General features: G+C 39.8%; 1 protein-coding gene across 1 annotated transcript in view; it reads left to right on the top strand.

Moving 5' to 3' along the window:
* The window catches only part of ADAMTSL1 (ADAMTS like 1), a gene marked incomplete at its 5' end in the record, with an annotated part of 247,590 nt that overhangs the window by 13,258 nt on the left and 220,390 nt on the right, over positions 1–13,942 (top strand). Inside the window, one exon of the mRNA XM_081319841.1 lies at positions 8,092–8,219. Within this exon, the coding sequence (XP_081175967.1) occupies positions 8,092–8,219 (128 nt within the window). The remainder of the gene's footprint in view (positions 1–8,091; positions 8,220–13,942) is intronic.

A 13,942-nucleotide genomic window follows, 5' to 3' on the forward strand; every position in this document is an offset into this window, starting at 1 on the left:
CATCTGGAAGTCTTTGAGCCAGTCACATTGTCTCAGCCCTAGGGAGAAGCAGTTGCAAGCCATTTCAGAAAATCTTGTCAAGAAAACTGTATCAGATCCATTATATTGCCAGGAATTAAGGCTGAACTGAAGACATTCAAAAATAAAATAACTAATATATGTGCTTGTATGTAATGGGTAAGCAGCAAAACAAATCACAAATTGCTGAGTTATCAATAATAAATCCTTATTTTGAGCTATTCAGTAGTTCCATATTCAGTTCTAACTGTTGCCTTTTGATATTATACATGTTCTTCCATAAGAAGAATTGAGTGGCCTACTACTCATACTTTTAAGGGGAGTTCTTAATTTGTTATGGTCTACATCAGGAATGTCCAATTTGGCATTTTTAAGACTTGTGGACTTCAACTGCCAGAATTCATGGCTGGCTGCGGAATTCTGGGAATTGAAGTCTCCAAGTCTTAAAGGCGCCAAGGCTGGATATCCATAGTCTACACAGTCAATAACTAGTACAATCAAGAAAGCAAAAATAAACATTTAGAGACTAGCTTGCTTTTTTCAATTATCCATTTGATATTAACCATATGTTCTTGGGTGCTACTGCATCTTCCGAATCCAATCTGTATCCTTGATTGTTCTTGTTCCATGTAAGTCTGTATAACAAAAACTTGAGAAGTCTCTTGTAGAGTATGAGATAGATTCAGTTGTTCGGTAGTTTGAGGATTATTGGTTTTCAAATACATGATCAGAGGAACAGACTTCAGAATATGGCTTTTTAAAAGGTGTGTCAATTCTATTCCAATGTTTGCATGGTGTTTCATGTGCTGTAGGTTGGGATTCCTTAGTTAACTTCCTTAGCTGTTTAATGTAGAGAGAAAAGTCAGCTAGTTCTTGCTCCAGCAAGGGATAGAAACAGTGATTCAATAGCACCATACCTTTGACTCTGATTCATGGAAAGAACAAGGTTTATCCTCTGTACTGTAATTTATGCAGAAGACTCTTTAATCAAACAGTTTACCGATACGTTGTCCATTTTGCAAAGAGTATTTGCATTGGCTAGATTTGCAATCTACTGGTACGAAGGGAGAGATATAATAATATTCTTTAGAAGTTTATCTTGCCTGATTAAATCAGTTTGATAATTTTGTTGCATACCTCAATACACCAAGCATAGCATTCCTGTCTAATGATGCCCCTGAGAGAGATAGACAGTCTAGAATAGAATAGAATAGAATAGAATAGAATAGAATAGAATAGAATAGAATAGAATAGAATAGAATAGAATAGAATAGAATAGAATAGAATAGAATAGAATAGAATAGAATAGAATAGAACAGTTGGATGAAGATTTTTTTTTGCTAGTGATCCATGCATAACAATAACAAGCAGGGTTGCCAAATTTTATTCAGTTGCAGTCGCCCTAAGCAGGATATGGATATAATTTTGAAGCATCAACATGGAAAAATGTACTTTGATCCGTAGTTCTAGATTGCCATGCATTTTAATAATTCTTTGATAGGCTTTATCACACTGCTTTTTGTTCAAAGTTGTGCCTGATTTTTGGTCTTCACCCCTGATATGAATTCACAATGTTAAGACCTGCTTTTCACAGTAAGTATCCCGCCAGAATTTGCATGTTGCTTCTTGAAGCCTTTTTAAAGTTTCTCTCCTAAAATGTTTACAGTACTTTAAATCCTTAAGTGTTAATTCAGCAATAAACAAAAACAGGCAGAGAAAAAGGGATTGGACAGGTTGGCTGTTTATATATATGAAAGTGGTGCTCAGTAAACAAATACATTTTCCTCTAATCTTTTAAATGGCCTTTAAGGCATTGCTAGTTGTTTCAGCAGAGGAGAGAAAATCACTTTCCCTTAACATTAAACATGGCCTGAATTGAATTATGTTTATTCCACTTTGTTCAAAGAAAACTTACAGTCTATTCCAAATGGAGATCATATGTTTCTTAGAGAACTATTATAATGAATTTTGGAATACAAATAACAGGCACGTGGCTTTATTCTGGGTGGGTGTGAAAATTTATTTCCAGAAATTTGGATTCTTCATTCTAATCAAGTTGGTTTTAGGCTTGGAGTTTGGGATGAGGTAAAAGCTATAGATGTATCTATTTTAGCTGATGTTTTAGCTTATTACTTTGAATATTCTAGGACCTTATCTGATTTGAAGATGTCCTTATCGTAAGTCTTATCACATCCAAGCACGCTTTCTCTCATAAACGAAAACACCTACATACAAATTGCAGATTTAAAGAATCATGACTAAATGTGCAAGTTGCTGAAGTCTGAAATGCTAGCATCCAACTCTCAAATCAAACATACATGGTGATAAAAATGCCTCTGCCTGGGTGATCTTGTTCAGTTGTCGGCATTGGCTACGGTCAAAATTTGATCTGTTATCTGGCTTTCTTTTAATTATTGCCTTTATCCTACCGATTATGGGATTGGTTCAAAATTAAGTCACGTGGCGTTTTAATAAAGATAAGAGAGAGTTTAATTCAGTGTGTCTAATGAGCATAACAATACATGCATTGGATGTGATACATTTGGGTAGCATGGATTAATTCATTCTAGGGTTGCTGTTTTTCCCCTGACTCTTGGATCAAAGCCAAACAATGCAATGTTGCATGTTACAGTGGTTAAACTGAGATCCTGTTATCCATTTAAATTAGAAACGGGTCTTTAGAAATGCTTTGGCAGGGGAGAAGGGAAAGCTCCTACATCTGTTTCAGATGCATTTTTGACCTCCATAGAATCCATTGGCCACAGTAGCTTTCCAGAGTAGACTGATTGTACCCTGAAAGCAAACCTATTTCACAGAGCTCTATCAATTGAAGGATGGTCTAGTTATGCAAAGTTAACTGCTGGTACGGGAAACCTTTATTTTCCTCTCTTCCTCATGCTCAGAGCAGCGAAGTTTTTTTAAAAAAACCTCTCTGCTGAGCCCTAACAGCCTCGTGCTGTTTAATTTAATCTGCCCACAATATTTCCTTCAGATGTACCGTGCGGTTATCTGTGGCGTGATTTGCAAGCCATTTATCCCTCACTTACAGTGCTGCACATTCGAAAGTGAAAATGTAGGAAATTGGAAAACCACGCCTTCCCATCGATGGGAAATGTGTGGGGTTGCAGGGATGAAAAGTTAGCACACCCTTAGAGGTTAGCAAACCAGGCCAACTACAGATTTGCATTCGCTCTCGGTAAAGTGGAGCAGAATACAGCAGAAGACATCAGGAGGTGGGCCGTAGGAAATGTGAAATATAAACAAACAAACAAATAACTATAATCAAGATACAGATTACATGGAGAGATACACATGCACAAGGTATGCCTCCATCTTTCTTCAGAATAATTTTATTTGAAAGAGACATAAATGAGTAAATGGAAGCTATGCGTTATATACCACTCCATACCGGTCTTCAAAGCTTGTTTAAATTGTACCGCTATCCAAGGGTTTGCAGCTGATGAGGTAGAATCTCTCTGTTCGTGTCTATAAAAGAGAGAGAGAGAACGGAAAACACACCGTGTATTTTGGACAATTCTGTTTCACAGGATTGGTTTGTTTTTTTTAAAAAAATAATTTTTATTAAAGAGGCTTTCAACAGAATAAAAGCAGTACAGATTTGAAGTTGAAAATAAGAATACGTTGAATATTATTATTTTTTTTAAAAAAAGTTCTTTGTATCGTTTTGTGAATTTGAATCCAGCATTTTCTGACTTTTTTTTACAAGTGTGCCGGGCATGATGAAAATGACCCACCGCATTTCCAACATCAATTTTATTTATGCTGCCCATCTTGCCTAGAAGTGACTCCAGTCTTCTGTGGCTGTTTTCTAATTGAGGTCTGAAATACATTTAATACTTTCTAGATAATTTTCCTGGAGTCTTCTACCAATGGCACATCATCTTATAAAAATTCTCATTTAAGTTATATCATAATGTAAGCTTCAGTTTCCACTTATTTTCCCACTATGCCATCAACATATGTTGTGTCCAAAATTCTTAGTCCATGTTATTATACACTCTTTCATTTGTTCTTCTTCTGTTTCAAATTTCAGTAAAAATTAATGCATTTTAGCCATTATCCATTCATCATCTTTACACAGTTCAGCTTCAAATTTTGTCTTTTGCTGCTAATTCCAAATATCCTATTATCTTCCTTAGGTCTTTCTCTTAATTGTACATATGAAAACCATCAAAAACTAAATCCCTCTGCAGCCAGTTGTTCTTCTGATTTCATCTTATATTTTCCATGCTCCGGTTCTAAAAACATTTGATAAGTTGAGCTTACTTCTTGTTTCTTTTCCACAAAATGCTTCTTGAGATCTTGAGATCCATAAAGGTATTTTGGGGCTGAGTCCGGGTTAACATCTATTCCATTTTCTCTATGTGGCACTTCCAATAATAGACTGCTATTTCAGTAAGTGGGTTTATACGTAGATTGATTTTTGGTTCACTTCTTGCAATGAATGCTGAAAATAATGCAAGAAAAATATTTAGCAGCATTACTTTGTATAACAATTCCCTTATTTCCAATATTCTGTTAGTAAGAACAAATAGATAAAGTCTACATGCTCCTTAATTTCTGAATCACCTGCTTGGGTAGCAATATCAATTGTCATCCAGCTGTATTTAGTAGCAGATTAGTAGATCTTGGGGGAAAAACAGCGGTGGGATTCAGCTGGTTCGCACCACTTCGGAAGAACCGGTAGCTCATTTTTTGTTGCCCAGGCCCAGAATGGACTTCCGGAAGCAGGAACCACACAGAGAACCGGTTGTTCACCTATTTGAATCCCACCACTGGGGAAAAGTAAGACATACAGGCAGGTAAATTTTCAAAGAAGAATCCAAACTGGAGGACTACAGGTATGTAAAACTTTATGTGGGGAATGGGTGGCATAAAAAAGTTAATAAATATATAAAAAATAAAATAAAACTTTTTTAATTCAAAACATACCCTTTTGAGTTTGAAAAGTTGTTTCAGATTTGAAATGGGTTGCATAGACCTTCCCAGGTATTCCAGTGCTCAGAACATTCTGGAACCATTTGGGTTTGAAACTCCTGTTTTGAATCTGTATCAGGTGTTTCAAGTTTGGAAGAGGATTGTTTTAATTTTGAACCATTTGCAGAATAGCCAGAACACCTGTTTCAAACTCTATAAACACAGTTCTTCAAACTTCAAATGCTGAATGCAAAGAACATTGTGCACATTACTCTGTGTTTTCAACATCCTGCATTCTTCATGTAACATACCATGTAAATCCTCCTCGAGTGAATTCAGAAAAAAAATAATCCAGTAACTTTCCCCTCGGTCTAATGCCTGTTGAAGCAGCAGGATGATAATAATGCATGCTGGAAACAAAATGCTATCTGTGCATAAAATGGCTGTTTAAACCTTTGATGTATCACCATCATATCAGGCCAGTGATCTTGCTAACCAAGGACTAACAACAGCCGCTTCCATAGCAGCAGTTGGCAGCCCCTCGGATATATTTCATGGTTCCAAAAACCCAAGTGGATGGAGCAGGGATAGAAAAAGTGGTTAAGCTTACTCATGGCTAGGTACAACTTCAACAACCTTATAGGATGTTACCATGGGGGGAGAAAATGAGAAGAGCGAATGCTACATATGTTGCTTTAAACTCAGGGAAAATAAATACTTTTCAAAAATAAATGTATAGTTGCTGAATTTCTTGGAAAGCATGGCTATATATTAAATCTGTCTTAAGCTAAACGTGTCCTGGGTCCACCTAGATTCCTAGACAGAGGGATCCTTGTAAACAAGCCTACAGCAACTGTGGGCTGGCAGGTTGCATCTAACTGTAATTTGAAGATGATACAGTCAGCTCAGAACAAACAGTGGATGGCTGTTCTTGAGCCAGACCAGCCAGTCACCATTTTCACCTATGGGAAAATGTTGTTCTGCTGGATCATACAGGTGTTTGTAACTAAATGTCATTAGATTTTAAAAGGGGAAAAAAAGTAATCGTCTATATTTTTGCATTCCCTTAGCATGAGTAATAAATAAACTCTTGCTTCCTTCCTTCATAGTACAAACAACTGTCAGCCCTAATGTTAATGACTCTCAACAGCCACATTGGTGGGTCTTATTTGATAAAGGACATTAAAGAGAGTGGGCCCCAGGCACAGTGCCCAGCTGTTGGTAGATGTTGAGGGTTTGGATCTGGCTCTGTGATAAGTTCAAAGGCTTTCCCGAACAGATTATACAAAACCGTTCACGGTGCCAGTCGGCAGGCCCCTTCCCCCCCTTTTCTCTGCCCCACCTTTTCTTGCCTGTGAATAACTACATTCAACACCGAAGTCCTTGGCCAAATTTCATATATTTTGAGAAAGAGTTTTCTTTACTCAACTCAATAGTAGTAATTTGTATGTCACCATTTTATTAAAAGCCACGGTTTAAGCTCTGGAATCATCCTATCGGCAGCTTGGTTACTGTGCCCGGTCCTGTTCCCTTTCAGAAGAAGCAGTCCTGATGTTTCGTCTCAGTCATCTTTGTCTCGGGTTTATCTGTGATCCTCGCCGCTTGTCATTCATTGTATTTTGCAGATATACTTTGGTTTCTTATTTATAGAAGCGTTTACGTTTCATTTATTTTTTTTAAAGTTTGCAACTGAAGAGGTTTCCTCCCCCTTTTTGGGGAGGGTTTTAGCAAAAAAAGTTCAAATCGGATCCTATGATCTAATGTTCAGAAGTGGGAGAAAAGGTGCTTAGCTAGAGTAGAGAAAATCTTTTCCCAGCAGTCAAGATTATCTTAGTACAGTTGCTGGCCTAGTGCCCAACATTGACCTCTGAAATGCAAGACAGGGTGCCTGGCATTTGCATCTCTGAGATTTCCCCCCCTCCCACCTTATTTTTCCTGGTTTAATGAAATATACAAACAAACGTTTGCTTCTCCACAGTTACACTGAGGTGTTTAGTTTCTGCCCTTGAGGAATCAGGAAAGTATGCTGACAAAAGTCACTGCCCTAGGCTGTGCCCAATTTTGCATCTAATTCAGGTAACCTGTCAGCCATTTCCAAGAAGCACCCAGTACTCGGGTTAGTGATGGCAATTGGGCTGGGAATTCCCATCGCTAAACAACACAATCATAAAGTCTGACATCATGTGAGCATATCACTTAGCAATGGAAATTGCCTCCATTAAGCAAATCGGCCTGGGTGATTTCATTATAAGCGAGAATGGCATATGGTCGCCATTGGTGACTTCCTGCTGGCTTCCCCATTGACTTTGCTTGTAGGAAGCTGAGAAAATCACAAATGGTGATCATATTGTAATTGTGAGCCAGGTGCTAAGAAACTGGATTCTGATCATGTGACTAAGGGAACATAGTAACCAATATTAGTATGAGATGACTGCCACTTTAACACTGTTGTAAGTTTGAATGGTCACTGAATGAGTGGTCGTTAAATGAGGATCTCCCGTAAATGAATACTGAGCTGCAGTAAGTAGAAGTATACTTAGGTTCAGGATTCAAGAATTGAGGTTGGTACCCCAGCCTATATGAGGCAGATGGATTCTGATCAGATGGGACCCTTTTGTTGTTGTTAGTTGCGAAGTCATGTCCGACCCATCACGATCCCATGGACAATATTCCTCCAGGCCTTCCTGTCCTCTACCATCTTCTAGAGTCCATTCAAGCTCACGCCTACTGCTTCAGTGACTCCATCCAGCCACCTCATTCTCTGTCGTCCCCTTCTTCTATTGCCCTCAATCTTTCCCAGCATTAGGCTCTTCTCCAGTGAGTCCTTCCTTCTCATTAGGTGGCCAAAGTATTTGAGTTTCAAAGATGGGACCCTACGTATACATAATGTCCATGCTGCCTTTTTGATATATATTAGTAATCTATTCCACAATATGCAAAAATGGAAACATATACAGACTGTAAATGTTTATATGCAGGTAGTCCTTGCCTCACAACCACCATTGAGCTCAAATTTTCTGTTGTTAAGTGAGACATTTGTTAAGTGAATACATAGCAGTAAGTAGGCAGAGTTTCAACTATTTTGAATGTAAGCCAAATTCTCTTCCCTTCATGCTGTCTTCTGTTCTCTTCTAGAGTTCTCGAACTGCTCGATCCGAAGAGGATCGAGATAGTCTCTGGGACGCCTGGGGCTCATGGAGTGAATGCTCCCGTACTTGTGGTGGAGGTGCTTCCTACTCCTTGAGGCGCTGCTTGAGTAGCAAGTAAGTAGTCCAACATTTTTTGAACCTGCATCCATCCTGTAAGATGCATCTTGCGGTAGAAAGGAACTAGCTTAAACTAGTTGGTATTTTTTCAGCAACCATCCAGCAAGTTGGATGGCTTAACAAACAATTATAAAAGGTAAAGGTAAAGGTTCCCCCGCACATGCGTGCTAGTTGTTTCCGACTCTAGGGGCCGGTGCTCAACTACATTTCAAAGCCGAAGAGCCAGCACTTGTCCGAGAACGTCTCCGTGGTCATGTGGCTGGCATGACTAGACGCCAAAGGTGCACGGAACACTGTTACCTTCCCACCGTAGTGGTCCCTATTTTTCTACTTGCATTTTTACGTGCTTTCGAACTGCTAGGTTGGCAGAAGCTGGGACGGGTAACAGGCGCTCACTCTGTTACGCGGCACTCGGGATTCGACCCGCCAAACTGCCTACCTTCTGATCGACAAGCTCAGCATCCTAACCCACTGAGCCACTGTGTCCCTTAACACACAATTATATAATGCATTAAAAATGTGCAGTGTTATAAACATTTCTTACACAGCATTCGTAAACCATCTCACATCCAAAATGATCATCTCCCCCACTTGTGCTAAATTTGAGAAAAACATCCAGTTTTCTGCACCCGGAATTATTTTGTCAGTTGGGAGAGGTCTAATATCAAAAGAGATTAGTAGTCCTTGACTTACAACCACAACTAGGACCAGAATTTCTACTGTTCAATAAGGTGGTTGTTAAGCCAGTCAGACCTGATTCTACAGGCACAGTTTCTGGCCACAGTTGCTAAGCTAATCAAGTGAATTGTAGTTGTTAAGCAAATCCATTTCCCCTCCCGTCCAACTTTAGTTATTGGAAACTAGTTGGGAAGGTCACAAATGGCGATCCTACGACCCCAGGACATTGCAGTAAATGCATACTGGTTATCAAGCATCTAGATTTTGATCATGTAAGCATAGAGATGCTACAACAGTCATAAGTGCAAAAATCAGTCACTTTTTTTCGGTGGTAAACAAATGATTGTAAGCTGGAGAGTTCCTATATTGTAGTTGGGTATTTTCAGCCAGGTATCTATCCATTAATGTATGCAAATTCATATTTTCAATGATCTATAGAGTTCCATTTTTACAAATGAGTTTCCTTCAGTTACAAAGCACAGCTAGGATGAAACTAGGCAGTAATCAATAGCTGACATGTGTTGGGTTGACATGATTATTAAATGTTTCCTCCATAAAATTTGGGCAGCGGTTAGTGGAGTTAATGGAGCAAAAGGAAAGAACCAGATTGAAACTTGTACAGACGGATCCTAGAGGTATCTGTGAATGCCCAGAGTCACCCTAGAGTTTGGTGATGTCTAAACCAAATTAAATAAATAAAATGACAGCTAGTGCTAATTAAAACTAGCATGTAACCCATTCTTCCATACCTCTCCTAAATGTGTTCTATCCGTATTCCTCTCTTGTACAATATTCTCTTGCCGTAACGTATTGTTGCAGAGAAGAAAAAATCCTCACATTTGGCCAAGTAATCCTAACCACTGCCCTGCAGAGTGAAAACAATTTTTTTGAGCCAGAAACTTGTATTTACAGGAGGGGGGGGGGATCAGGAACGGGTAAAAAAAAAAAGTTGTTGAAATGCAACATTACAAGCTAATTTTCCAATTCTTAAAAAAAATACATAAATAAAAAGAATCATTTTTTTAAAAAAAATGAGCAATGGACAACATTACTGTAGAAAAAGTGTTTCCTGATTCTGAAATGGACAGCTAAATAATCAAATCTGTACTGATGTGATGGTGCCTGTGGTAATAAGCTAACCATGTGCAAGGAGGCAAAAGGTCTGTTTTTGTATGAGGCTGGCATGCTCATGCAGTCTAGTAAGAAAGAGTGAGAAGCCCCAGTCACTCTTGATTTTGGGGGGAAAAGTTACTTAATTTCCAAGAAAGAGAACTTCAAAATCAATAAGAGTGCTTGATTTGTCTCCCGAAAAAAGAAGCACCACAGACAAACTCTGCATTTGTTGCAAAGAAAATAACATGGGCATGACTGTGTACTCTCCATTATTCAAGCTTAACTGGTGGCTTTACTGTTCCTCCATTCTCATAATCTTGCCAGCTTTATACAAACAAGACCTCAACTTACAACTGCAACTGGGACCAGAATTTTCACTGCTAAGCAAGGGGGTGGTTAAGCGAACTGTAATGTATTGGGCCTTTTACTTGAACTGTTTTCACATGTCTTTAAATGCTGCTTGAGATTGCTTAATTAAGGTGTCTGTGTAACGGTCGCTGGCTGCCCAGATATGCAGTCTCCAGGACGATCATTGGTTGACTCTGGGGTGGGAATAGGTTTCTTTAAACCTATTGGCTGCCGCCTAGTGGCCAGCCGTATAAGTAGCTGCGTAGAAGTCTCAGTTCTCAGTTCTGTTCCTGTTACTACAATAAAACAATGTTCCTGTTTGAACCCTCTCGTCTCGCCTCCTGCTTCGCAAGAATCCACTACACAACACGAACCACACCCAATTCTACCCCCTTTTTTGCCATGGTTGTTAAGTGAACAGTTGCAGTTGTTAAATGCAATCAGCGAATCCATCTTCCCCCATTGACTTTGCTTGTCAGGAGCCATCTAGGAAAGTTGCGAAGGATGATCCCATAATCTCAGGATGCTGCAGCTCTCATAACTACGTGATGGTTGTCAAGTAGCCCAGAGTTGGATCACGTGACTCGGGATGCTGTGACTGTCATAAATGTAAGGACCAGTCGTAAGTCCTTTTTTTTCCCAGTGCCGTTGTAACTTCAGTCACTAAACAAACTGACGTAAATCGAGGACTACCTGTACAACTCTTCAAACTCGCGATGTCACGTGATGTCGCACAATGTATCGGTTTTGCCATTGCCGGCAGCGGGGTGGGTGTGGCTTCTGGATGACGTGTCTGGCCCACGGGCCGGCAGTTTGACAGCCCTGTTCTATGGGAATGAAGAGAAAGGCAGAAAAAGGGGGAAGAATCCTTCAGACTTTGGCGTCTGCTTGTGTTTCAAAAGAAAGAAGGTTGCTAAGACTTAACAGATACCAAGCTGAAGACATTTTCCCCCATAGTTCCTATCTGTTCCTGCGGTCAGTCTTTGGTCAAACACACAAAAAGGCTACTTCCAATGGCTGCCGCCTTCTAAAACCGCTTCACAAACCTCCTATGATTTTTCTGTGTCTGCACAAGGGCTGCTGGAAGGGAGGACGGCCTTTCGAGAAGCTGGGAGGTCTTCCCTCCAGAGCCTGAAATTCTCTCTCTGTACATATGGCTGGAAATAGTTGGCAGAGGTTTCAAAATGATTCCAATGTTGCATATATACAATAGAAAGTCAGAAAAATCCAACTGCCCAGACCGATTCTTTCCTTTATTAACCGAGCCTGCTTCAACGAGAAGGCAATGTACTTGCAGAATTCAGAACTAACGTGGAATGAAGAAAGGATCGAATTGCCTTAACGTCCTTTTAATGGTTTTAATTAAATGACTTTTAATTTTAACTTTTACTGTTAAAAAATAATGAGTTTATGAAGTGCTTAACAGAGAGCCTGTGACGTATCTGCCTAAGGAGGAGGTCAGTTGCCAAAACAGTCTCTCGGAGCAAATCCTGAACCACCAATCCTTTCCTGAGGTGGCCCGATTGATGGAATGGAGACCGAACCAAGCAAAAAAAAATGTTCATTTCATCAGAATTCTTTGAAGCAGAGGCTGACCAGAAAAAAACTGTCAAGCCTGCAGAAGTAACATGTAATCAGGCTCCTATGACAGCTTCAAGGGACGCGGCTGAGCTTGTCAATCTGAAGGTCAGCAGTTTGGCGGGTCGAATCCCGAGTGCCGCGTAACAGAGTGAGTGCCTGTTACTCGTCCCAGCTTCTGCCAACCTAGCAGTTCGAAAGCACGTAAAAATGCAAGTAGAAAAATAGGGACCACTACGGTGGGAAGGTAACAGCATTCTGTATGCCTTTGGCATCTGGTCATACCGGCCACATGACCACAGAGACATCCTCGGACAAACGCTGGCTCTTCGGCTTTGAAACGGAGATGAGCACCGGCCCCTAGAGTTGGAAACGACTAGCACGCATGTGCGGGGGAACCTTTACCTTTACCTTTTATGACAGCTTCAAGAGATGTTATGCCTGAGCCGATGACAGAGAGGAGACCCAATTCTGAAAATAAGGCCCCATGTTCTGGTAGGGCATTTTAGCCTCAAAACATGCTGGCAACTAGGATGGGCTGAACCAAGTTGAACAGGACATCACTTTGAGAGAAAGGGTAGCATTACCCCTATTCAAGCCACAGCAGCATCTGGGATTAGTATATAAGAATAGCCTCCATGGAGTCCAGGCAGCCAGAAATGGAAACTGATTTGGCCTTACAGATAGACCTCGACTTACAACCACGATTCAGCCAAAATTTCTATTGCTGAGGGAGACAGTCATGAGTTCTGCCGCACTTTACGACATTTCCTGCCACAGTTGTAGGAAGGTATGTAGGAAGCACGCCACATGTATGTAAGGTATGTAGGAAGCACATCACAATAGTAATGGGGGACTTTAATTACCCTGACATCAACACTGGAAGTTTTTAAGAAGAGACTGGATGGCCATGCTGGCTCACGAATTCTGGGAGTTGAAGTCCACGAGTCATAAAAGAGCCAAGTTTGCCTCCCCCTGGTATAGGGTTTCAAGCCTGAGCAGGGGGTTGGACTAGATGACCTCCAAGGTCCCTTCCAACTTTATTATTATTGTTGTTGTTGTTGTCATTAAACGAATCACCACTATCGTTAAGCAAATCCGCGGTCATCAGTGTTAACCCATTTTTCTGAAAGGGCATTTTTTTTTGCCAGAAATCAAAAACAAAAGTCACACTCCTTTGTCTCCTTTTTTGCCAGAAATCAAAAACAAAAGTCACACTCCTTTGTCTACTGATTGTAAATGTGAGCTGGTTGCCAAGCACCCAAATTGAGATCATGTGATCATGGGGTTGGTGCAAGGGGTGGCTAACAAATGGTCATGAACCCGTAGTGCTATTTGGATATAACTCAAGAGTTTTTTTAAAAAAAAATAATGGTAGTAGCAGTAAAAGCCCCCGACCTTCTTTCATTTCGCCGGGACCTGAAAACCTGGCTCTTCGAGCTGTCTGGCCCAGACTGAGGGGTTTTTAATTTTTAATTGGATTTTAGATTTTAATTTTTAGGGCTTAAATTTAATTAATTGTTTTAATCTGATTTTAATTTTTGTATTTTATGTTTTAATTGCCTTGTAAACTGCCCTGAGTCCTACGGGAATAGGGCGGTATATAAACTCAATCAATCAATCAATCAATAAATAAATGCAATGTAGAGAGCATTCGTAATGCTTTAGAGTCCCAACTGTGGTTATTACAAAATATAACTTGTATTACATATTAGTAGATCGCGCTTTAAATGATTTCATAAATAGTTAGAAGACCTGTATAAAAGTATCTATAAGGTTTTTTGACACAATTTATCAGTCGCTAGTTTTTTCCCTCTGGTATTTATGATCACACCAGAAAAAGAACAAGCTAGGTAAAAAATGCATACATGGTAAGTAGAAATGTCTGAATAAATAAGATTACTCACTTGCATACTGAGCCAATTTTCTTTGAATTAAAAAAACCCTAAAGTGAGCTTTTGCCAATTCATAGATTGAGAGAGGATTATAATGTGCTGATTCTG

The sequence above is a fragment of the Vipera berus genome, assembly GCF_964194415.1.
Source record: "Vipera berus genome assembly, chromosome: 2".
Lineage (NCBI taxonomy): Eukaryota > Metazoa > Chordata > Lepidosauria > Squamata > Viperidae > Vipera > Vipera berus.